General features: G+C 58.8%; 2 protein-coding genes across 3 annotated transcripts; one reads left to right on the plus strand and one right to left on the minus strand.

Annotated features, from left to right (window-relative positions):
• Positions 1-3,199: 3,199 nt before the first annotated feature.
• Positions 3,200-7,213, minus strand: HSPB7 (heat shock protein family B (small) member 7). 2 transcript variants are annotated; one of them, XM_057746025.1, is made up of 3 exons: positions 6,961-7,213; positions 6,256-6,389; positions 3,200-5,009 (listed from the first exon to the last, which is right to left on the minus strand). In XM_057746025.1, the coding sequence occupies exons 1-3, from the start codon at positions 7,148-7,150 to the stop codon at positions 4,830-4,832; spliced, it is 504 nt and encodes a 167-aa protein (XP_057602008.1). In that variant the 5' UTR covers positions 7,151-7,213; the 3' UTR covers positions 3,200-4,829. The 2 variants fall into 2 exon arrangements, with proteins under 2 accessions (XP_057602008.1, XP_057602001.1); XM_057746018.1 differs by having other exon boundaries at positions 6,256-6,401.
• A 4,302-nt stretch (positions 7,214-11,515) lies between these two features.
• Positions 11,516-24,074, plus strand: CLCNKA (chloride voltage-gated channel Ka). The gene is made up of 20 exons (XM_057744576.1): positions 11,516-11,613; positions 12,138-12,325; positions 13,036-13,164; positions 13,933-14,061; positions 14,655-14,794; positions 15,131-15,208; positions 15,301-15,379; positions 15,927-16,052; positions 16,633-16,717; positions 16,828-16,929; positions 17,472-17,556; positions 17,837-18,010; positions 18,478-18,547; positions 18,716-18,826; positions 19,185-19,398; positions 20,272-20,405; positions 22,007-22,095; positions 22,242-22,325; positions 23,061-23,147; positions 23,626-24,074. The coding sequence occupies exons 2-20, from the start codon at positions 12,226-12,228 to the stop codon at positions 23,671-23,673; spliced, it is 2,064 nt and encodes a 687-aa protein (XP_057600559.1). The 5' UTR covers positions 11,516-11,613; positions 12,138-12,225; the 3' UTR covers positions 23,674-24,074.
• Positions 24,075-24,213: the final 139 nt, after the last annotated feature.

A 24,213-nucleotide genomic window follows, 5' to 3' on the forward strand; every position in this document is an offset into this window, starting at 1 on the left:
TACCTTTTAGCACCACCTCATCTGCTTTTTCTGGAAAGAAGACCCCAAGTACAGGGCAACTCCTCTGCCCTTCCAGCCCAAGTCTTGTTCTTAATGGAGCCAGCGACAGTGTAGGTGAACTGGCGGTGTCAGGATCCAAATATAAATGAAATAACAGGGCTCTAAATGAGCCTTTCTGGGCATTTTCAATCATGGCATATGTGGGCTACAGTCAACCACAACGTGCCAAGCCCTTTAAGAGAATTGCAAGATGACCACAGCAGGCAGATCCTATTAGCACCATTTTATAGTGCAACAGAGGCACAGAGAGGTTAAGTTACTTACTCAAGATCGCACAGCTCAGAAGCACCAGAGCCAAGATTTGAAGCCAGGTGGTGTGGCTCCAGAATCCACGACTGACCCTCCACTCTTTACTGAGGCTTCTTAGCTTTTTAAAAAATTCTACAGGAAAAATAAATAAATAAATAAAATAAAAGGGCTTCCTAGGTGGCTCAGTGGTTAAGAATTCGCCTGCCAATGCAGGGAACACGGGTTCGAGCCCTGCTCCAGGGAGAGCCACCAAAAAGAAAAAAAAAAAAAATCTACAGGACTTCCTAGGTGGCGCAGTGGGTAAGAGTCTGCCTGCCACTGCAGGGGACATGGGTTTGATCCCTGCCCCAGGAAGATACCACATGCCACGGAGCAACTAAACCCGTGGGCCACAACTGTTGAGCCTGTGCTCTAGAGCCCGTGAGCCACAACTATTGAGTCCATGTGCCGCAACTACTGAAGCCCACACGCCTAGCACCCGTGCTCTACAACAAGAGAGCCCACTGCAATGAGAAGCCTGTGCACCACAATGAAGAGTAGCCCCCGCTCGCCACAACTAGAGAAAGCCTGTGTGCAGCAATGAAGACCCAACACAGCCAATAAAATAATTTAATTAATTAATTAATTAAAAAAATAAAAAATTCTACAAACATTTACTTAGGTCTTTTCCCTTGTCTGGCTTGGGAGAAAGAGGGCAGAATAAGACATCTTCTGCCACGGCAGAACTGGGAGCTAAGGCTGACTGGGAAGTGGATGGGGCAGGGGGGGAGGTGGAGGGGTACAACGGGGGAGGTGGGTCAGGGAAGGGTGGCCTGGGGATGGGGGTTTGTCTGGTAGAGAAGCTCTGGCCTGAAGTTCCGGAGGCCTGGGTCTTCATCTCATCTCTGCCACTGACTTGCTGTGTGACCCTGGGCAAGGCCCTACCCCTCCCTGGGCCTAGGTCTCCCCATCAAACCATGAGGAGTTTGGAGTGCCTCCCAGAGGACTCACGGCTGGCCAACCAAGCCTCAGGCTCTACCCGCACCGCTAGGCATGTGTTTCTTTCAACTGAATTTGAGTTTCTTTAATTTTTTTAATTTATTTATTTTTCCAGATTTTTATTGGAGTAAAATTACTTTACACTGTTGTGCTAGTTTCCACTGTACAACAAAGTGAATCAGCTGTATTTATACATATATCCCCATATCCCCTCCCTCGTGATCCTCCCTCCCACCCTCCGTATCCCACTCCTCTAGGTTATCACCAATCATCAAGTTGATCTCCCTGTGAGCTTCTTTTAAAGACAAGTTTTGGGCCTAGGGTTCTTTGGGCTCTGTCTGTGACTGAGCTGGTAGCTCTGGAGGGCTTTCTGGAGGAAGAGGCTTTTGGCCTGGGCTAGGCCTTTGAAAGTGATGGAACTTCCTAGGTCCTCCACACCCCTCTGGTACCACCTGCCCTGGACCTTCTCACAGGTCTCTAGCCCTGGAAGGCTGCATCTTTTCAACCCCCCAGCCTCTTCCCACACCCACTACAAAAGCTCTGAGATGTAGGAGTTCCCCTTTCCTATACAGGAAGGGAGCAGGGGAACTGCCTCGGCCCTTTGGTGGCGGGGGACTGATCTGGGCTGACTCTGCAGAGGACTTTCTAGAGCCACAGACAATGATTGAAATTCCAGCCATGCCACTTCCAAGCTGGGTGACCTTGGGCCAGTTGCTTGACCTCTCTGAACCTCCTGTCCTCCTTGGTACCCACCTTGCGGGATTGTTGTGGAGATGAGCAGGTGTTTGGCACACACTAGGCACTCAGTGAATGGGGCTGCTATAATTATTCTTCATGGGGTGGGGGCGGGACCCAGGGCCCACAGCCAGGCCTATGTTTAGCCTGGAAAGTGTGGGGGGCCAGTGGAGACAAAGCACTGCAGCCAGCCCAGGCGCCAGGGGGCGGAGCCAATGAAAGACAGCCTGCAGTCTCCACTCCCCGCCCTCCTCTTCCGCAGGGTCACCTTGGCAGGAGGGTGCCTTCAGTCTAGACGTGCCCGGTCCGTGGCAGCCGCCGCTCTGTCTGCAGCCCTCATTCTCTAAAATTGCCACCTGGGGAGGGGGCTGCTGGGCCCTGCGGGATGGGGAGTATTCGGCCCCATTGGCCACTTGGGGAGCTGCCACCTTTCCCAGCCCAGCTTCCAGCCAGCCAGGCCCAGGGAGGGACTCCACTAGGGTCAGGACGCCAAGGTGAGCCTGACCCTAAGTGGGGGTCGAGGGAGGGGGAAAGCTGGTCCGGCTCCTCCCCCAACTCCTCGGCTGATGAGTGTTGGGGCTGCAAATAGCCCGGTGGAATCAGTGAGTCACAGAGCCTAGAAATACCGCGCCGCTTTCCCACCCCTCCTCCCTGTCTGCACCGAGCTGAGCTGCGCTGAGGAGCGCCTGGAACTCTGATTTCAGTAGGACCTGGTGGTGTGTGTGGGGTGTGCGTGTGAGTCCCTCCAAAGGGCACTCAGACTCCCTGAGCTAGTCAGCTTCCCAGCCGGGTTCCAACTGGGCTCTGCCCCTGGGGCTGTGTGACCCCTAGGCCAGTCACTCAGCCTCTCAGGTCCTCAGAACCCATCTGGTACAAGATAGGCTTCAAGAGCAATCCAGCGCACCTGGCCCACCTCTGGTGTCCTTGTGCCTGGAACAGTGCCTGGCAAGTAGTAGCAGGGGCTGGCATTTGGAAGAGAAGACGATGCAAGGATTTTCAGGGAAATAATTAATGCCCTGGTGGGCCAGGGAGCCAAGGGAAGAGGCCAAAGGACACCCACATTTCTGTGAGGTCTTGAACTTTTCTTGAGCTACCACCCCTGCCCCCAAATCTCAAGAAAGGTGTGTCTGTTTATCCCAGGGCTTTGCATTCCTGCTGCCTGCAGCCCCATCCCAAATTTGAGAACTTTAGGCGGGTCATCTCCAGAAGTCCATGATTCTGTTGTTTATTGTGTGTGCAGGGTACAATGCCAGGACCCTCCCCTGCCCCTGCCCCCCAGCTGTCCCTCAAGGGCCCCAGAATGGCAGGGGTGAGAGGCCACCTTATAGAATACTGACCTAAGAGACACAGAGGGCCAAGGCTGACCCTGCCACTTACTCCAGGGACCCGAACTGACTGGGAACCACCCTTCCCCTTCACCCCTGCTTCTATATGTGGGAGACGGTGCCATGCTCAGGGGGGTGCAGCTGGGGCTCCCCAGAATGAAGGCTGACGGGAGGTCCTTGCCCTGGTCTGGGAACTAGGAGGGAACTGGGGTTGGGGAACTCCCTGTGATTCGGGCATTCTCTAACAGGAAGATGCGGGGAATAGGGTGCGCAGGCTGAGAGACAGAAGGAGGGGAAGTACTCCCCACTGCACAGAGAGGTGGGGGCACGGTTTGAGAGCAGCTTCTGACATCCTGGGTTCAAATCCAACCATCAGTGGGTAAGCTGGGTGCTCCGCTGCTCAGATTTTGTCCCCATTGATAAAAATGGAGATTGTAAATCTGATTTTAGAACATTCCAAATTTGGCTTCGACCAATGGTAATGCTTAGAATTTGAAGGACAAGGATAAATGTGAGTGTGCGTGATAGTGAGTGTGAGTGTGTGTGTGTGTTTGGCATACACACACCAAACCTATAGCTTCACAGATTATAGATGGGGAAGGAGGGGGATAGGAGAATGCCCACAAGGGAAGGTTGGCAGGAAGCCGGGGTCCTACCTTGAGGACCCAAAGCCCCATCCATGCTCCCTTTTTGGGGTGACCTGTCTGCAGCGGAGGCAGCCTGGGGAGCCCAGGTCTCTGGGTGGGAGGGGGAGGGAGCAGCCCCACCCCTCGGCCCAGGCTTACCTGCGGGCATCGGCAGGTAACAGATGGTTCACACAGTTTATCACGAACCAGCTGTGTTGGAAAAACCCCTGCCCTGGCACAGCTGGCTGGATGGGGCACCACATGGGCACCTGGTTTGGGGCTTTGAGAGCATCAGAGGGGAAGCAGACCATCATGGCTGTCTCCTCCTGGCCTCCCTGTGCCCGGGCAGCTCAGTTTAGCTGGGCACCTCTGCCTGTGATCTCCCTCTGCTTCTCCCACTCCCCTTGGCCAAGGGGGTCCCAGGTTCCCAGGTCCCAGTCCCCCTGCCCCTGCCCTGCAGAGACTCCACTGATCAACGTATTTGTCTGTCTGCCTGTCTTGCAGATTATTTGCCCAGAGAAACTGCCTGTCCCAGTCCCCTTTCCCCAAACCGGGTTCTCCGGGATCTCCTGTTCCCCATCCCAATCCCTTTCTTCTGGATTAAGTGAAAGAGGCCACATCTGGAATCTGGGGGCCACGGGTGAGGCAAGGGGGTCCTTGTCCTGCTCTGGGTAGAGCAGAAGGCCTCGTTTTGCGGGGATGACCCACCTGGGGTCTGGGGGGGGGTGGGTGTCAGGGCCTGGAACCTGGGCTGAGATGTCCCGGAAGCTGTCACGAGGGGGTCAGGAGAGCCACTCTGGCCGGCCAGTAGGGGAGGAGATGGGGGATTGGGGGAGGGGAGGGGTCCGGGAGGCCCTCAGATTTTTATCTCGGTCCGGAAGATCTGCTGGACATGCTCCGTGTGTGGTTGGCGCCGAGCCCGGACGGTGAGGCTGCCGTCCTCCCGCAGGGACGAGGTCACCGATGTGGGGTCCACGTCCTCTGGCAGTTGGCACTTGTGAGCGAAGGTGTTCATGACCGTGCCGTCAGCTGCCAGCTGGGGAAGGGGCGATGGGTCAGGGCAGGCTGCCCCCCACCTTTGTCCTGCTCCCCCGTCTAATCCCCGCTGGGCCCCCATGTGCCGAGGGGGTCTACTCTCACGTGCAGGGGCCCGGCCTGGGCGCTGGCCAGGGCTGAGCCAGGACAGGCGCCAAGGTGCTTAGAGGCCCTCCAGTGGTCCCAGGGGAGAGGCAAGGGCTTGGTGGGGGAGCTCTGGTGGGCAGGAGGCTCAGCGGCAGGATCTGGGGCTGCTGAGCAGCAAGGAGATGGCACAGAGCAGAGTCGAGCCCTCTTAGATACCCGGACACGTGGGCGTCCACCTGTGTCCACTGTCAGGGCTTGCCCGGCGGCCCCTCCCCCACGACTCAGCCGGCACAGAGTGTCCAGGGGAGCCTGGGGCGGCTGAGTCACTGGTGGGGGTGGCCTGGCTGGCACATGCCGCCCACTGGTCCTGGTGCGCACAGTCCTTGACTTCCTGGACAGGGCCCCCGCCTCCACCGACCATCCAGCCTCCCGAGCTCGGGAGGAAGCCGGGCCACGGGGGGTCCAGGGGCGGCCTTGGGCAGAGCCTCTTCTCTAAGCAGCAGCGGTGGCTCTGGCCCCCTGCGGGCAGCATCCCTGCTCAGCCAGGGCCACACCCTCCTCCAGGGTGCAGGCCTCCTGGGAGCTGGGACTCAGAGACCCTAGTGACCCAGTGACCCTGAGACCTGTGGGTGGAGCGAGTGTGGGGTTTAGGGGGTGTGTGACCCTAAACTGCAGGGCCTCTGCCCAACCTTGGGCCTCATTCAGGGGTCCGGAGATGTGGGCTGGGCCTCTGGGTCCAGGAGGGAAGAAGGCTTGAGGGGTGTCAGGTGGGGGAGTTCTTCCCCTCAGCTGCCCAGCTGAGCCCCCCACCTACCCACAGGCCTGCAGGAAGGGCTATCCTCCCTCAACCAAGGTCTCCCTCCTCTCATCCCCCCTTCTCCCCTCCCCTCCCCAGGCGCCCCCCATCCTTCCACCCCTCCCCCACCCCTGGTGGCTTCCTCAGCTGTCCTTGGCACCAGAAGAAAGGATCTGGGAGCCTGGGGCAGAGAGAGGCAGTAATGGGGGTCCCATAGCCCACCAGCTGCAGGAGCAAGGCCTCTAGTTTGTCCTGCGGGTTGGGGGTCAGGGTGCGGGGTCCCAGGATGGGACCTGGGAGTGGGGACACTGGGCAGAGGGTCCAGGCGTGGAGCCCAGGGTCTGGGGTTGGGGTACGGGCTCACCTTCTCAGCTCGCACCTCGATGTGGTTGTTGGAGGTGGTGACAATGATGTCTTCAGGTGAGAAGTCGCTCACGTCCACGGCAAACTCGTAGGCATCTCCCAGGGTCTTGATGTTGCCGGGCCCCCCAGGACGGGCTGTGGGGAGGGCTGCCGTGAGCAGAGCAGAGGCCAGGCTTGCACTCAGAACCCAGGTTCTGGCTCCCTCTTCGGGGGGCTGGGGCGCCCCACCAGGCCTGACCTCCCCCTCAGCCGTTGCTCCTAAACCGCCCTGCCCACCACCCCACCCCCACCTCTTGCAGCCCACCTCTTCCACCACGGGGGTGGGGCCTTAGCCGGCACAGGTGGGGTGGGTGTGTGTACATGACACTGTCTGCAGCGACCTGCCCGGGCCTGGAGCGGGGCACACGTCCCGCCTCCATCCCATGCAGCTCTCCAGGTGTCCAGAGAGGACCTGGCCACAGGCCCTGTGCGGCCCTTGGTGCCGTAGCTGACCCCCAGGCCAGAACTGTGTCTTGAAGGCCTGCCTGTTCTCACGGCCACATCTGTCTCTCTGGCCACATCTGTCCTGGGGGTCACATGTGGCTGCAGCTGTACGGCACCTGTTCCCGGCAGCTCGGCAGGCGCGGCCACGTCGGGGGGGTGCCCTGGAGCAGGGGTCCCCTCCCTGTGCGTCTCCCCCTTCGCCCATAGAGCCCCGAGCACTTGCCTGGAAAGGCCAGGGGCTCCGAGTGGGGCCGCATGAAGCTGCCAAAATCCTCGGAAAACATGCTCAAGGCCTTCTCCATGGGTGGGTCCTGGGCCGGGAGGGTGTGGGAGGCCGAGGAGGAGGAGGAGGAGGAGGAGGAGGAATGGAAGCTTCTCTCCGCTCTGAAGGTGGAGGAGGTCCTGTGGTTCATCCACGGGCGGGCGGCCGGGCCCTGGCCGGCGGGCAGGGTGGACAGGAGGGCGCGAGGGCAGCAGGCTCGGGGGGAGCGTGCCGGGCCCCGACTGCCGCCGCTTTATAAGGCCTGACCGTCCCTGGGCGCGGGGCCAGCCCCTTGTCTACCAGCTAAATTTAGGTCCTCTCCGTGGCCCAGAGGGGCTGGAAATCTTCTCCAGTGAGACGGCACTGCTGACAGCCCAACACAGACAGGCCCGTGGGGCTGAGCTCACTGCCTGGCATTCCAGGCCGATAACTCCAGCCCCCGGTCTCCCATGGCAACAAGGTGAGGGCCCGTGCTGTCCGCTCGCCACGCAGACCCCTGGGCCCTCCTCAGGACCGCGTGTGTGCGGTGTTTCTGCGTCTCCACCATCAGACTGCAAGCTCCCTGAGGACAGGGTTTTCTCTCCCTCCTGTCCCCTCTCCCCCGAAGTTCCAGCCCTTGGTGAGAGGGATCTGGGTGGTGGGTGATCAGGGCAGAGAGGCCCAAGGCCCCCGGCTCTGGAGAGGGCGGGAGGTGCGAGGTCAGGAGGTCAGGGGTGCGTGGAGGACTCCCACCTCCTGGGCTCCTGTGCGAGGCGAGGGGTTCCCTCCCTCAGGGCAGATAATGTTCACAGCCATCTCTTAGGAAGGACTGAGACAGCCCTGGAGGGGGCATATAGAACGTGCAACTGTTCCCCTGCCAGCTCCCACGGGGACCCAGATTTCATGCTTACCCTCCCTGCCCCCCCACCTCCGCACCCCGACTCTGGAATATTCCGGACACAAGAGGAGAAAGCTGAGGCAGGGCTGAGGGTTGGCCCCAGACTCAGGGGAGGAGAGCAGATAATTTAGAAATAGTCCTTAAAGATATAGAAGGTTACGTTCCCAGGAAATGTCTGCCTGACCGCCAGCTCAGAGGGGATGCCAGAGGTGGCTGTGGGCAGGGTTGCAGTCAGAGGTGAAGGAGAACTCTGCAAGACAATCTAGCTCTGACTTCTGAGGAGCCTGCTGGGCACGGGCTCCCGGCTGTGAGCTTTCCAGCGTGGCCTCATTTGATCCCCGCACAGCTCGGGAAGGAGACGTTATTCCCATTTTATAGATAGAGAAACAGAGCCTCACAGAGAGCCTGGGGCTGGCACACGTGCAGGCAGCTGAGCTGGGATTTGAACCCTGTCTTGTCTGATCCAAACCCTGCAGGAGGTCAGGGTGACCTGAACATCCGTGTATGGAGACAGGCTGGTCCAGGACACCCCTGAGAGGCCCCTCTGCCCACACACAGATCATGTGGGTCCCGGGGGAGTGAAGCAGGGAAGGCTGTTCTGGGAGGCTGGGGGGCGTCTGCTGCCCAGATTGCAGTGTGGGGCCTCTGCTTCTGCCCTCCCCTCCAAATCCTACCCTTGCTTCCCAGATCAGCTCTGGTTCCTCCTCCCCTACGGAGGCCTCTCTGATTGTGGCAGCCCACACAGAGGAGCCTGCCCAGACACCCACTGCAGCAACTGGCTTTGCCCACCCCGGCACCTGAGTGTGATGTGGTCTTCCTGTGTCCTCTCTCCCCTATCAGACTGGCAGTGCCCTGGGGCAGGAGTTCGCCTGTCTCCCCATTAGACTGGGGGCTCCTGGAGGTAGGGACCGTTTCCACTTTCCTGTGGCTCCCACAGAACTTTCTCCTTGGGGCGGGGGGGCTCCATCTACACGGGTACTGGTGCTGGTGGTCTGTGAAGCGGGGTCAGGGTAGTGGCTGGAGCGAGAGGGCTCTGTCTCTCCAGTGGAGATTCCTGCCCGGCTTGTGTCACCCATCCTGACCGAGGGGGTTCCAGCAGGGCTGCCAGGAAGTAACCAGCCCTGAGGTGAGATGGAAAGAGGGTGGGGGTGGGGGTGGGGGGCCCAGAGGCCTGCCGCCCGCCAGGGAAACAGGAGCCAGTGGCTAAATGCAGACACACGGTCATGGTGCTGAGGGCCTGAGTCACTGCTCCTGGACGTCAGATCTCATTACCACCCCCGCCCACCATTCCTCCCCCCTTCCCCCCATTCCTGAGGCGTCACCCACACATGCACTGGATCCACTGACTACAATGGCCAGGAGGGATTGAAAGGTCATCAAGGCCATTCCCCTGTCTCTGTGCACGTCTTTCCCTTCAGATCCTCGGGGAGCTTCAGAGATGATCCAATGCCTTGAATCCCAAACCTGTCAGGGCATCCCAATCACCTGGAGGAACTTTGAACAAATACAGACGCTTCCCACGTACCCCAAGACTCTGATCGGGGGTCTCGGGAAGGAACCGGGAATCTGCTCGCATCACATCCCCACTTAGCCAGCCCACAGGCCAGCATTTGGAAATCACTCATCACTCAGCAGGTGTCTACGGAACACCTGCTATGTGCTGGGCACTGTTTAGGCTCTGGGGGACTTGTGATGAATGAAGCAGAGATGGGGCCCTGCCCCCATGGCTCTCAGGCTCCCCTCATTGGACAGAAGAGGAAACTGAGGTTCTGAGTGGTGAAGCACCAGTTAGGGGTGGGAGAGCTTCCCTGGCATCAAGCCTGCTCTCACCCTGCACTGCTTGATGCAGGAGAGGGACAAGCTGGGGGCTGGCATGAGGGGGAAATGGCTTTGGGAGGGACTTGCCACCAGCACTGTGTCCCTTTGCTACCCTTTTCCCAGTTTCCTGGTGCTCACAGGGCCAGGGGGCAAGCGTGTGGACGTGTGGACATGCGGTGCCGGCTGGCCGGCCGGTGCTGGCTGTGAGTAGGAGACAGCAGCTGCCTGAGACCAGAGACTGGGGTTTGGGATGTCAAGAGGGCAGCCAGTTATCCTGTTACCATACACAGGTTGGGGCGGCCGAGGCGACACGGTGGGCCCAGGTCCGTGCAGAGCAGCAACCCCTCCCCCCGCCCCCCCCAACACGCTCCTGCTCTTAGTTCGGATTAACTTGGCCTGACATCTAGGGGCAGAGGGTGGCTCAGGGTCTCAGGGTCTCAATAAGTCACTGAAGGGCCTTTGTGATGTTCAGAAAGGGGGCTTCGTCTGGAAGAGGGGGGAGTGATCCCAGATCTCTTGCCCAAATCTTCTAAAAGTGATATCAGGCACAAATCTTCTGCTTTTCCCCAAACTCTTGTCCTGAATGATTAAGCCACCGGAGCTGGAGGAGCTCTGGGCAGAGGAAGAGAAACAGAGTCTAAGTCTGGGTTCAGCCTCTGCTTTGTGACCTCAGGTGAGTGACCGCACCTCTCTGATCCTCCACTTATTATCTGCAAAATAGTGCTGCAGGCCCTGATCCACAAGGGTGCTGGGAGGATGAACTGGGTTCCAGACTTAATGTGCATGTTCCTCCATTCTGCTGGGGTGGGACAACGTCTGTGCCATGTACCTAGAAGCCCCAAGCAGAGCCACTGCCCCTCGGGTGCTACGGTTTGAGAGGCAGTTTTCTCAGACTGGAGGGTCTGGACATGAGGCTCTAGTCCAAGTTCCTCCCCCTGCGCAATTCCCTGCCCCTGCTCCAGCTCGTCGGCCCCCTCCCCAACGCTGAGCAAGGCGGGTCATCAAGGCAGGAGCTTGGAGAGGTGTACAGGCTTTGGAGTCAGGCAACCCTGGGTGGAAATTTTGACTTTGTCCCCTAGCTTCTGTGACCCTGGGCAAGCAAGCAGCCTCAATTCTCTAAAACTCCGTTTCTTTATTTAAATATTTATTTACTTATTATTTATTTATTATTTCTTTATTTTGGCTGTGCTGGGTCTTAGTTGTGGCACCTGAGATCTTCGTTGCGGTGTACAAACTCTTAGTCACAGCATCTAGTTCCCCGACCAGGGATCAAACCTGGGCCCCCTGCATTCGGGGCACACAGTCTTACCCACTGGACCACCAGGGAAGTTCCAAAACTTTGTTTCTTTAAAATGGGCTAATACTGCCCACCTCCTTGGGTTTCCCTGAGCACTCACTGATTTGGAGGAGGGTTGAGCACAGGGCCTGGCATATAGCAAAGATGTAGTAACGATAGCACCCTTTCCCTATGGGTCCTTCTCCTCTCCCTTCTCTGCTCTTTCAAACCCCTCCCATGCCCAGCTCTGAGAAGCCCACCCAGAGCCCTGACCTTCAGCCCCTGCAGATGTCCCCTCACTATCCTGCTGTCTCATGAGCTTCCCCCTCCCAGGCCCTGTAGCTGTAGCTGGGTTGCATGCCACCCACCTCTGCGTGGCTCTGGTGGGTTGGGGAGTCCCTGCCCCTGATCCTTCCTGGCTGCTCTGGCCTGCACCGCTCAGCTGGCCAGGGCAGTTCCAGTTGGTTTGTCAAGGACATTCTTAATGGCCAGGGTAAACCCTGGAGGGGTTGGGGCGGGGAGGGGTGTGGCCAGGATGTTGATTGGTGGAATACACACCTGTCCAGGTGCACCTGAGCTTCAAGCAAAGGAGTCTCTGCCAGAGGAGGGCTGGCTGGGGCCACAGCAGAGGGGACTGACAGAGGTAAGGGACTGCCAGGTGCAGAGCTGGGGCAGGGACTTGGATGGAACCTGCCTGGACCAGGGCAGGGCAGGTAGGGCAGGAGCAGAAGCCTGGGGGGCAGGGAGCCAGCACCTCCTTTTGACCCTCACAGGTTCTCCTTCTGGGCCTGGGGTTTTCCTGACTCTGCCCTGAGTGGAGGGGGAGGGGGCTCAGGGATGGGCATGGGCAGTCAGAGCAGTCCGTGGGGACCCCACAGTGAGACAGTGACTCCCCTGGGCAAAAAGACTGCTCTGAGCAGTGGAAGCAGACAAGCATTCAGGGAGGGGAGGAGTGCTGGCCACAGGAGCGGGGAGGGGGCTCTACGCCTGGGGTCCTGCCTTGATCAATCTGCTGCTGGACATGGAGGGGACAGCTAGGAGCCCCCCACCCCCATCGCGAACATTGACACACACACGTGCACCCGCGGGGACACCCCCTCGGGAATGCAGGCATACCAGACCCATGTCCCCTTCTGAAAATGCCACCTTTCCTTTCCATCTGGGAAGTAGGTACTGGAAGGGCCCCATGGCAGGGTAAGGGCTTTGGAGCAGCTCACCGAGGATCCGTCTGCCTGTCCACTCCGTCCGGGGCCAGATGGAGGAGCTGGTAGGGCTTCGTGAGGGCTCCTCGGGGAACCCTGTGACCCTCCAGGAGCTATGGGGCCCATGTCCCCGCATCCGCCGAGGCATCCGAGGTGAGAGCTGGGTTCCCTTCTGCTTCCTGTCGAAGACCCCCGGGACATCACCCTCCCCGGGCCCCCCTCCCTACCCACTCTGGAGCCCAGGTGCTGCCCCCCTCCTTTCACATGCCCAGAGTCTCCTGGGTGGCAGGAGGGGAGGGGATCTGTCTGCCTGCCTGTGGATGAGATGTGCTAGAGGTCTGCTCTCTGCCTTTTGGGAACGCAGCCCCCAGGCCTGATCACGGTGCTGGGGGCCTCGCTAGGGGCCCAGCGGGCGCTCTCTGGCCTGATACCAGGACAGCTTCACAGGTGCTGGACAACAGAGCAGTCTCTCCAGACTCTTGTGCTCTGTAAGCTATGGCCCCTGCAGAGATGCTGAAGAAAGGGTAGCTCCCAGCCCTCCCTCCACACCCTGCTTCCTCCACACCCTGCTTCCTCGTCATTCTTCCATAAGTACCTCAAGAAGGGGCTGGAGAGGGGGGCAGATGGGTCAAAGGCTCCCTTCTGGCAGGGCCAATAGGCCGGGTACCCACTGTGCTGCCACCTTCACCTGCCACAAATCCTGCTGCCTCTCACGTGAGGCGGAGTCCCCTCCCAGCTTCCGTGGACTTGACCACCTGGCCCCAGCCCCACACAGCCCCTGCCCTCCCTGTCCTGAGCCTGAGCTGGCCTCCATGGAGGGGACTGCCCAAGCCCTGGGTTACCAACCGATGCCCCTGCCCCAGGTGGTCTGGAGTGGCTGAAGCAGAAGCTGTTCCGAGTGGGTGAGGACTGGTACTTCCTGATGGCCCTCGGGGTGCTCATGGCCCTCATCAGCTACACCATGAACTTCACTGTCGGGCGTGTGGTCCAAGGTAACCCGTCCCTGGCATGCACGCCTGCTCTGGACCCGGGGCTTCTGAGCACGCGAGCACGCTCTCGGGATGCCAGCTGGGCTGCCAGGTGCAGCGGGGCTGGGGAAGGGCTCTGGGTCTGGTCCTGGCTTTGCTCTTGACTTGCTGTGTGACCCTGGGCAGGCTCCTGCCTCTCTCTGGGCCTCCTCTGCACCGTGAGTGAGAGACCAAATGTTCCTTCTTCCTCTGAGCTCTGTGCCCACCCTTCCTGCCACCTCTGCTCCTTCTCCTCCCTCCTTGCTCTCAGCTCAGTAACTCTGGGAGAGGGCACTTGTCTAGACCACCAGGCAGAGAATATTCTCTCCCCATGCTTCAGCAGGCTCTCTCCACCCTGAAGTCTCCCAGGAAGAGGGGGTGCGGGGCAGAAAGTGTCTAACACACCTTCTCTAGGAGACTCGCTCAGGTGGGATGATGGGGACCTGCCATGCACCAGACCTCATCTGAGGAGCATTCTCACAATGACCCTGTGAGCGAGTTACCATCAGAGCCCATTTGACAGATGCGGAGACATAGGCTCAAAAATGTTGAATGGCTTGCAAAAGACCGTCAGCTAGGGAGTGGCAACACTGGGATGTGATCCAGGGTCCTCCTCTTGCCTCCTCTTGGGGGTCTGCCACTTACTGGGTGGCCCTGGGCTGCCCCTCTCTCAGCCTCCATTTCCTGGCTAGCAAGTGGGCGTTGAGGGCTGCAGAGCCTGTGGATGGCTTCCTGATTCCCGGCTGTTCCCAGCACACAAGTGGCTGTACCGGGAGATTGGGGACAGCCACCTGCTCCGGTATCTCTCCTGGACCGTGTACCCTGTGGCCCTGGTCTCCTTCTCCTCAGGCTTTTCCCAGAGCATCACGCCCTTCTCAGGAGGTAAGCCCATCGCCACAGCATTCGCCTGTTTGCCTTGCCCTGCAGTGCCCACTGGCCAAAGCCTTTTCCTGTCCCTCGGAGCTCCTGATGGGGGGAGGCAGGAAACAGTAACCCCACTTCACAGCCAGAGAAACCAGGCTCAGAAGAGTCGTGTCACTTGCCTGAAGTCACACAGTGAGAAGGGCAGATCTCGACTTGGGTCACTGCTGGCTCTGCTCCCTTTCTGAAGGCTCCCTGGGCCAGCCACATGGTTCCCCAGGGAGGGGCTCATCTCTCCCAGGCCTCTCAGTTCTGCCTCTAGCTCTAGGCCAGCAGACGGGAGCTGCAGGGGTACATCTAGGTGGCCTGAGATTCTCTCCTAGGTCCCCCATCCTGCCACTGCTGTCTGGCAGGCCCAGCTGGAAGACCGTGGACAGTGCACATCCCCTCTGACCCTCAGCTTCCTCATCTGAAAAATGAGTTTATGAATCCTAACTCACGGGGTTCAGGAGACCTGACAAGAACATGAGGTGAAACCCTGTGCAGGTAAAGTGATAGGATTAATCTAGACATCGTCCCTCCTCTTGCCCGCTGTCCATCCATCCCCTGCCAAGGTTCTGGAATTCCGGAGCTGAAGACCATCCTGTCGGGCGTGGTCTTGGAGGACTACCTGGATATCAAGAACTTCGGGGCCAAGGTGGTGGGCCTCACCTGCACCCTGGCAGCGGGCAGCACCATCTTCCTGGGCAAAGTGGTATGGGCTGGCATGAGAGCACCCTCACCCCACCCCACCCTGCCTTCCTGCCCCCTCTGCCTTTTCTCCATCACCCCACCCAAGCTGGGTCAGCGGGAACTCAGGCCAGTGCCTGCCTTCGGGGGCTCCGTCTTGGGGAGGCAGGCCAGGTCCCCAGAGCGTGACAAAGGAACTGGGGAGATGGGGATGGGAGTGGGTGGGGGAGCCTGCCGCCCCTGGATGAGGCTCCCTCTACCCAGGAACCCTGGGCCCCGAGGGGGAGGAAGGGGAGGGGAAGGGTTCCGGCTCCGCACTAGGCGCGAGCCCTGTGCCCTATGCGCACACCTCCCCTGGCAGGGCCCCTTCGTGCACCTGTCTGCGATGATCGGTGCCTACCTGGGCCGCGTGCGCACCAAGGCCATTGGGGAGTCCGAGGTAAGGGGCTCACGGGCCCCCCCACTGGGAGGAATGAGAGGGAGGGGAGGGCGGGGGGCTGGCTCTCAGCCCGGGACTCCGGATCCCCGCAGAACAAGAGCAAGCAGAACGAAATGCTGGTGGCGGCGGCGGCGGTGGGCGTGGCCACGGTGTTCTCAGCGCCCTTCAGCGGTGAGGGCCTCCCCCCGCCCCTCCCCCTGCACCCGGGCTCCCACCCACCCCTTCCGTCCCCGGCTGCCAGACTGACCAGCTCGCTCCTCTGCCCAACGGAGGAACCCGGAGGGAGGATGGGGGCTCATCCGGTCTTGGTTCTGACCTCAATCTTACTGGGAGGGCAGAGCCGCCCCAGAGTGGAGGTGGGGGTGGGCGTCGAGATGCTTCACGGTCACATTAGACAGACTTGGGTTTGAAACAGCTCTCCGGCGTGACCCTGGGTGGGTGAGTTCAGCTCTCAGCCTCGTTTCCCAATCTGTCAAATGGGGATTGTAATCGTCCCCACCGTGTAGGCTGTTGTAAGGATTGAGATGGCCGAGAGGAGCACCTGCAAGCCTGTTCGTCCCTGGGCAGGGGGCTCCCGCCCTGCCCTCCCCTCACTTCAGCTCACGACCAAAGAGAAGGGGTGGCCCCGTCTGTTGGGGCTGTGGGAGAGCAGGACGCGAGTGGTCTGGGCTCTGGGATGGGCGTGGTGATGTCTGTCCAAGCTCAGTGTCCTCCCCAGGCGTCCTGTTCAGCATCGAGGTCATGTCCTCCCACTTCTCCGTCTGGGATTACTGGAGGGGCTTCTTCGCGGCCACCTGTGGGGCCTTCATGTTCCGTCTCCTGGCGGTCTTCAACAGCGAGCAGGGTGAGCCCCGTCCTAGACCCTGCCCCCTGCCCTGCCTTCCCTCTCTCCTCCCTTCTCCCCTACCTCCTCCCCTCTCTCTTCCCATTTCCCTCTTCCTCCCCTTCCTCTCCCTTCTCCCATCTTCTCTCTTCTTCCCCTCCAACTGGCCTCTTTCTACAAGTGTGGAAACGAACTGACCTGTATTGGGTATGAAGGATGGGAGCCCTGAGCATAGAAGGGGATGAAGCTGGTCAGGGAAGCAGGGCCAGGGAAAGGGTATTTGGGGACAGGACCTGGTACCACCTCCACTCCTGCCTGTTAATCCTTTTTTTTTTTAAAGAATCAATTTTTTAAAAAATTTGTTGGCACTGGGTCTTAGTTGCAGCATGTGGGCTCCTTAGTTGTGGCATATGAACTCTTAGTTGCAGCATGCATGTGGGGTCTACTTCCCTGACCAGGTAATGAACCCGGGGCCCCTGCATTGGGAGCGAGAAGTCTTAACAGCTGTGCCACCAGGAAAGTCCCTGCCTGTCAATGCTGAGCCTTCGCTTTGGCTGGGGTAGGGGTGTGATCCCTGATTCCACCTCCCCTCCTTCCCCAGAGACCATCACCTCCCTCTACAAGACCAGTTTCCGGGTGGATGTCCCCTTTGACCTGCCAGAGATCTTCTTTTTCGTGGCCCTGGGGTGAGTGGGTGCCTCGGGCCCCTCAAGAGCCCGACTGGCGGCCTCCCCAAGCCTGAACTGCTGCCCTTGGTTCCGGGGAGGGGTTCTGGACTCAACTCCCCTCCCTGCAGGGCTATCTGTGGCATCCTGAGCTGTGCTTACCTCTTCTGTCAGCGAATGTTCCTTGGCTTTGTCAAGAGCAATCGGGTCCTCTCCAAACTGCTGGCCACCAGGTGGGCTCTGGATGGGGGCCAGGGACCCCTCAGGGTGATGCCCTCAGATGCTCCCGAGCCCACAACGCCCTTATATAGAGAGCCCCACCCCTCACTGACACCCCTCTCCAGGTCCCCACAGGAACTGCTCCCCCACTTACTAGGCTACCAACCCCCGACATTTGAGCCCTCACTCCCTCACTAACGTCCCACCCCCTCCCCCAAAAAGCCCCAGGCCCCTTACTGAGCCCCCTGTCCTCGCCAACCTTGTCTGCCCCCTGGCGTTGGCATTTCAGAGTCAGCCCACCCCGCCCTGGCTGGTCTTGCACTGGTGCCCCCTGGCTGGCGGGCAGCCCGCCTGTGTCCCAGGCTCTCCTATCACCCCTGCCCTCGGGTTACCTGAGCGGTATGGGGCTGACCCCCACGTGTCCCCTGCTCCTGTCCCTCTTCCTCTTGTTCCTGCCCAAGTGTCAGCCCCCAGGGTGGTGGGGCCACTCCGTGTGGTGGGGGAGGAGGAAGAGGATGGCTGGCACTGGAGCTGACCCCCACTCCCACCCCCACAGCAAGCCTCTGTATTCGGCCCTGGTGGCTTTAGTTCTCGCCTCCATCACCTACCCTCCCGGCCTGGGCCACTTCATGGCTTCTCGGGTAAGGGGTGCTGACGGGGGTGGCTGGAGTGGGGGACGCCCAGCCCTTGTCCATCTTGTACCCATCATCTCCCTTCAGCCCCGCAACACCTATAAGGGGATGGCTGGGCAACATTTTCCAGACGAGGCAGCTGCAGCTCTGGGAGGGACAGAACCCTTCCCAAGGTCTCCCCCCAACAGGAAGTGGCAAAGGAAGATTTGAGGCAGGATCAAGCAGTGAGGGGATGGCGGGAACTGCTGCCCGGCCCACACGCAGGACTCCAACCTGCCCCCTTCTCCAGCTGTCCATGAGGGAGCTTCTGGACTCGCTGTTGGACAATAACTCATGGGCGCTGATGGCCCGGAACGCGTCCCCACCCTGGCCCTCGGAGCCCGACCCCCAGAACCTATGGGTCGAATGGTACCACCCATCGTTCACCATCTTTGGGACACTCGCCTTCTTCCTGGTTATGAAGGTGGGCTTCCGGGGGCCCCCAGGGATGTGCACAGTGCCGAGGCCAGCCTTGGGTGGGATGCGGGTACCTCCCCACGGCATGTATGTAGCACAGGGCCTGGGCCTTCACCCAGACTCCCTGACGTGACCTCTGCCCGCTGTGTGGTCCTGGGCAAGTTGCTTCAGTTCCCTGAACCTCACTTTCTTCATCTGTAAAATGGGGTAGTTACTGTGCCTACATCAAGGAAGGTTGAGAGGGAAGAAAGGAGAGTGCCTGGCACAGTGGCAGGCACACAGTAGGCACTTTTCCAGGGTGGGGATCCTCCCCCTGGTCACACCTTCCCTCACACCAGATACTGGCGATGGGCGTGTGCCTGGGCATCCTCCTGCTCCCCGGGAAGCTCCCTACCTGCCCCCTGTCTGGTCCCTCCCTTGCCTACGCTTGTCCAGCTGCCTCTAACCTGCCCTCTTGGTTCCCACCACCCACAGTTCTGGATGCTAATTCTGGCCACCACCATCCCCATACCTGCTGGGTACTTCATGCCCATATTTATCTTCGGTGAGTCTGGGGTCTTGAGGGTCTGAGAGACTCAGGGTTATGATGACAGGGCCATGGCCCCTGGTGCACCGCCTCCCCAGGATGGTACTGAGGTTGGTCCCCAGGGATGGAGGGTTGTAGGGACCAGGTCAGCCTGGCTCCCTGTCCTCACCCCACGTCTGTGGCCAGGAGCTGCCATCGGGCGCCTCATAGGGGAGGCCCTCTCTGTTGCCTTCCCAGAGGGCATCGTGGCCGGAGGGGTCACCAACCCCATCATGCCTGGGGGGTATGCCCTGGCAGGTGAGTAGACCGGGTTCCCACTGGGTGGGCAGAAATGGTCTGGGCTGGACCCCGAGAATCAACCGGTAGTTCTGAGGGGCATGGGGAGGTCATTAGCCTCCCGATGAGCCCCGCCCCTCCCTGAGCCCCTCCCCTAAGCCTCCATTACTCTCTCTAGCTCCTGTCTTGGCCCCGATTCCCCCTCTCCCTTACCGCTCTCTCCTTCACCAAGCCCAGGCATGGGGCACTTCCAACAGTGGCCAATGTGTGGCCTCTGGACAGTCGCACCCTAGCCCATGGCCGTAGTCACAGCAGCCTTGCCCTCTGCATGAAGCTGTCTCCTGACCTGAGCCCCCCTCCTTGGCTCTGCCCCCTGCAGGGGCTGCGGCGTTCTCAGGGGCTGTGACCCACAGCATCTCCACGGCATTGCTGGTCTTCGAGCTGACTGGCCAGATCGTGCATGCACTACCTGTGCTGATGGCAGTGCTGGTGGCCAATGCCATCGCCCAGAGCTGCCAGCCCTCCTTCTATGACGGCACCATCATTGTCAAGAAGCTGCCGTACCTTCCATGGATTCGGTGCCGAAAAATCAGGTGAGTGGTGTCTGCTCAGGCTGGCTGACCGAGGTGGTGGTGTCTGGGTGGGCTGACCTTGGACATGGGTGAGTGTGGGAGGGGCCGACATATGGCTGCTCCTAGTCTCCATTCTCTCCAGCTCCCTGTGTGACCTTGGGCAAGTCCTTGGCCTCAGTGTCTTACTGGTCATCAGTCTGTCTTCACAACAGGGGGACAGATATCGCCCATTTGTCAGAGAGCGGGGCTCAGAGAGGTGTCGTGTCTTGCTCCAGGTCACACAGAGAGTCAGCACCTGCTCTGGAGGGTCCCACCCTTTCCCCTGCTCCTGCTCTGCTGTCCTCACTGAGGTGTTGGGAGCTGGAGGTGGGACTGGAGTACTAAAATGGAAATGAGCTTCTAGGTCCTCACTCAGCCACACAGGGCCAAGCAGCAGGACTAAGAGGTTCTGAGAGTCCTGGGTCCAAGGCCCAGCTCCAAACATGTGCAAGTTGCCGCCTTCTCCAGACTCAGTTTCCCCATCTGTTAAATGGGGATAGTTACTCCAGTGACTTTCAAACTTTAAAGCTTTTTTTTTTTTCCCTTTATGCCATAAAACTTTTCTTCAAATGAAATTCTCCAGGGACGGCTTCTGAATAAAACAGAACAAAGTGGAGCTGGTCTGGAGGGGAGATAGGGGTCCAGGGGGCTGGGAATCCAGAACCAGGCCACAGGCAAGCCAGTCCCCAGCTTCCTCCACACCTTGGGGTGCTAGGAGCTGTTCATCCCAGGAATCTCTAAGTCCCTGCCCATGCTGGAGAACCAGCGAAGCTTCTCCCGGGTCCCCCTGCCTCATCCTGGGGTCTGGATAACCCCCCACTCTGTGACCTGATGGGAGCATCCCTCTGCCTCCAGCTCTCACTGTGTAATTGTGGAGCACTTCATGAACTGTACCATCACCACGCTGGCCAAGGACGCACCGCAGGAGGAGGTGGTCAAGGTCGTGACCTCCACAGATACCTCTGAGTACCCCCTTGTCGACAGCACAGGTGCCCAACAGGAAGGGGGAGTGTGAATGGGGAGAGGGCATTCTCTCTGTCTTCTTCTTGGACCTGGGAAGGTCAGGCCCAGGAATGGGTAAGCAGGGCATTGGACCTGTCAGGCCCCAGAATCTGAATCCAGGCTTTGCAACTGTGTGACCTTGGGCAAGTTGCTTCACCTCTCTGAGCCTCAGTTTCCTCATTGGTAAAATGAGGAAATAACCACCCTACTTGGGGAGTAGGGGTAGGACGATGGGAACATACTAGGGCCTTCTAGTATGTTCCCATCATACTCCCAGAAGGCTCCTTCCCTCAGTCTCCCCTTGAGACATTCCCCAACTGAGTTACCTCCCTCAACCCTGTTGCCATAAGAAAGACATCTTTTTAGAGAAAAATGAAAGGAGGCCCTTGTTAAAAGACACATAAGCTGAATCTTGCAGGAGGACCTAGCTAGAGCATCATTTCCCTCTTGGACAAGTAAGTATGAATAGGAAAGATAAGCTGGGGGATAGGGAGGGGACAGCCATGTCCACTCAGGGCCACTGTCAGCCCATATGTTCCCTTTGTGCAAATGAAACAAGATGCACACTCGGCAAGCATAGCACAGCTGGATTTCGGCCCCCACTTGTCCTTTGGGCAGGTATCTTGTGCAGTGAGCAGTCCTCACAACTGTATGGGTCATCCCCATACCTACCCCAAGAGGCATAAAGCTATTGATGAGCAGCAGAACTGTAGATAAACCCCTTAAGCTCTATGAACTGCAGTCGCCTCATCTGGAAAATAGGGAGGACAGAGTTGTCAGAGGTTCTCATCCCAAATGCCAGGCCCTTCTCCCCACCCAAACTGGGACACCTATAACATTATCCCATAGAACATGCCAAATATCACATTTGAAAACGTCTGCACGTGGATAACCCTTCAAGAAGTTTCATCCCCTGGAACAAAGACAGAACTGGCATCCAAGACAAACTCCACTTCTACCCTTAGAGCCACAGGAAGCAAAGAGCTCCCAACCAGCACAGGCCCACGTGTAAAGTTTTTATTTTACTGGACAAGAAGCAAAAATATCAGGCTGTCCCTCAAAACTGAATACCTGCAAACTCCAGTGATACCCCAGAGTAAGGCATGCCAAACCCCCCGCACACAGGAAGACCTCATGGCCTTCTGGGTTCATGCTTTCACTGGGTTAAGCCAGATGTGAAACTTCCTATGGGAAATGAGCGACAAAACCCAGGCCTGACGCACAGACATCTTCATGCAGGTTGTCCCAGACCTGCTCCTGCCCTGAGACCCTGCCACATGGGGGCATCTCAGGGTGGGCAGGTTACCTCCCAGCCCCCTGGCAGCCTCACCCAGCCACCCTCAGCTACCACTCCTCCACATCAGAAGCTGAGTGACCTCAGGCAAGACAACTAACCTCTCTGTGCCTCTGAGCCTCAGTTTCCTCTTCTGTAAAATGGGTGGTAATAGTTCCTGACCCATAGGCTGCTGTGGGTTCCTGAGCGTCATGAGAACACCCAGCACAGTTCTTGGCACATCATAGATGCCCCGTAAACCTAAGTTCCATTTTCATAATATGGCTTTTTCCCTCTCCCTCTCTGCTTGTCCAGAGTCTCAGATCCTGGTGGGCACTGTGCAAAGGGCACACCTGGTGCAGGCCCTCCAGGCTGAGCCACCCTCCTGGGCTCCAGGACAGCAGGTGAGTGCTTATGTAGGGTGACAGGAGGGGATGGGGAGTCAGCAGGTTGTGAGGGGAGTGGCCAGCTGATCGCCTGTGGTTTGAGAGGGGCAGCCTGGGGAAGGGGGAGCTGTCCCAGGCCCCCGTAACCCTTCGCCCATCCCCAGTGGCGTCTCCAGGACATCTTGGCTGGGGGCTGCCCCATGGAGCCAGTGACCCTGAAGCTGTCCCCGGAGACCTCCCTGCACCAGGTAATGGGGAAATTTTGGGCTGCGGGCAGACAGGGGCCCTGGGATAGAGGGGAAGAGCCTGAGAGGGAAAGTTGGCTCCAGCTTCCCAGACATGCTGTGTAACTCTCTGTTCTGCCTGCTTCCTCATCTGCAGAATGGGCATGCAGTTCCTGCCCTCTCTGTCCCTCAATCCCAGGGTTGTTGGGACAGCGCAGAGACTAGGGAAGAGGGAGAGCTTGGGAAATAGAGGATTGAATGGAGAGAAACAGTGGTTAAAAATATGTCTTTGCATCAAGGCACACATGGGTTTCAATTTCAGGCCCACCTCATTCTGCCTGTGTGATCTTGGGCAAATTACTTAATCCCTCTGAATGCTGATCCCCTCTCCTTGGCAAGCACTGAGCCTGGTACATGGGGTCATGGAGGGACAGAAGCAGATGGGGGACCTAAGGGTGGCCCCAACCCTTTGGGGCTGGTGGATGATGTTGGAAAAACAGGTCCTTTCTACTAGTCCCTTATGTGGACCCTGGGGACCCCTAGTGGTCACATTGGACATTGCAGGCCCAGGTCTTGGTCCGCTACCCACCATCACAGCTGTCCTGACTTCCCAGGCTCAGAAACAAGGGGACGTGGGCACCACGGGGACAGAGCCTGGCCAGGGCCTTCCCTCTGCTCAAAGCTCCCAGGCTAGGAAAAAACTGAAGCCAGAGGGATGGGGTGGCTGCCACCAGTGTTTCCTAACAACCCCTCCTGCAGGCACACAACCTCTTCGAGCTGTTGAACCTCCAGTCCCTCTTCGTGACGTCTCAGGGCAGAGCTGTGGGCTTCGTGTCTTGGGTGGAGGTACCACAGTCCCAAGGGTGGGGAAAAGGGGCGGGGCCATGGTCAAGCAGGCTGGGGAGGTGGGGGGCACCAAAATCCTGCCGTCAAATTTGGAAGGGACTTGGGACTTCCCTGGTGGTCCAGTGGTTAAGATTCTGCACTTCCACTGCAGGGGGCATGCGTCTGACTCCTGGTCGGGGAACTAAGATCCCCACATGCTGCACAACGTGGCAAAAAAAGAAAAAAAATTGGAGGGGCCTCATGGGATTCTGATGAGGCTCATTTCCTGGCCCAGAGTAGCTGCCACTTGGTCCAGCTACCTCCACATTATTTTGTGGCCAGCCCTGCCATTCTCTGGGCCTCAATGATCCCATTTATGCAATAGGGAGGCACTGGCTCTAAAACTCACTCCGGAATCAACCCTTAGGGGAGTCAAGCTATACCAGAGCCCCCACTTTCAATCTCCTCTACATCCTCCCTGCTCTGTTCTCTGTTCTAGTTGAAGAAAGCAATTTCCAACCTGACAGACCCACCAGCCCCAAAGTGAGCCAGCCTGGCAAGATGAAACAAGGCCCTTCAGCTGCCCTGGTAAAGGAGACAGGGCAGAGACCCTGCCTCTCTCCCCCCATCACAACATCCCCCTCCCCTCCAGCCCAGCTCAACTCCTCAATGAAGCAGGCAGCTAACCTCGCACTGAAGAGGCCCCGTGGCCACCATGTCCCATCCTCTGTGAAACAAGTGCTACACGCCTTGAAGGACAAATCCCACCCTGGGCAGAGCTCAGAATGAAGACAGCAGAAAGCCAGCATATAGTGGGTGCTCCATGAAAGCATCAGATTCACGAATGAAGAGATTGGTACATGCTGTCACCAAGGGCATGCACAGATGCCCTCTGAGGTTTGCATGACTCCCATCCAGAGGCTCCTGAGAAAAAAATAAAGCCGATTCCCAGAGCCGCGGTCTATCCCTCATCTCAGCATCCAGGGCGTTGTCCTGCCATCTTAGCTCCTTACCTGTGTTGGCCGAGTGAGCTCTTGGGCGCCCCCTGGTGGTCATGTGGGCGTTGCAGGCCTGGGCCCTGGTCTCC

The sequence above is a fragment of the Hippopotamus amphibius genome, chromosome 1 (genome assembly GCF_030028045.1).
Source record: "Hippopotamus amphibius kiboko isolate mHipAmp2 chromosome 1, mHipAmp2.hap2, whole genome shotgun sequence".
In the NCBI taxonomy this organism is placed as follows: Eukaryota; Metazoa; Chordata; class Mammalia; order Artiodactyla; family Hippopotamidae; genus Hippopotamus; species Hippopotamus amphibius.

Coding starts and splice junctions, on each gene's coding strand:
- HSPB7 (XM_057746018.1), bottom strand. CDS start 7,150: ATGAACCACAGGACCTCCTCCACCTTCAGAGCGGAGAGAAGCTTCCAT. Junction 6,402..6,960: donor GGAGCCCCTGGCCTTTCCAG/GCAAGTGCTCGG, acceptor TGCTCACGGCAG/CCCTCCCCACAGCCCGTCCT. Junction 5,010..6,255: donor TCGAGGTGCGAGCTGAGAAG/GTGAGCCCGTAC, acceptor CCCCTTCCCCAG/CTGGCAGCTGACGGCACGGT.
- CLCNKA (XM_057744576.1), top strand. CDS start 12,226: ATGGAGGAGCTGGTAGGGCTTCGTGAGGGCTCCTCGGGGAACCCTGTG. Junction 18,548..18,715: donor CATGCCCATATTTATCTTCG/GTGAGTCTGGGG, acceptor GTCTGTGGCCAG/GAGCTGCCATCGGGCGCCTC. Junction 22,096..22,241: donor CCTGGGCTCCAGGACAGCAG/GTGAGTGCTTAT, acceptor GCCCATCCCCAG/TGGCGTCTCCAGGACATCTT.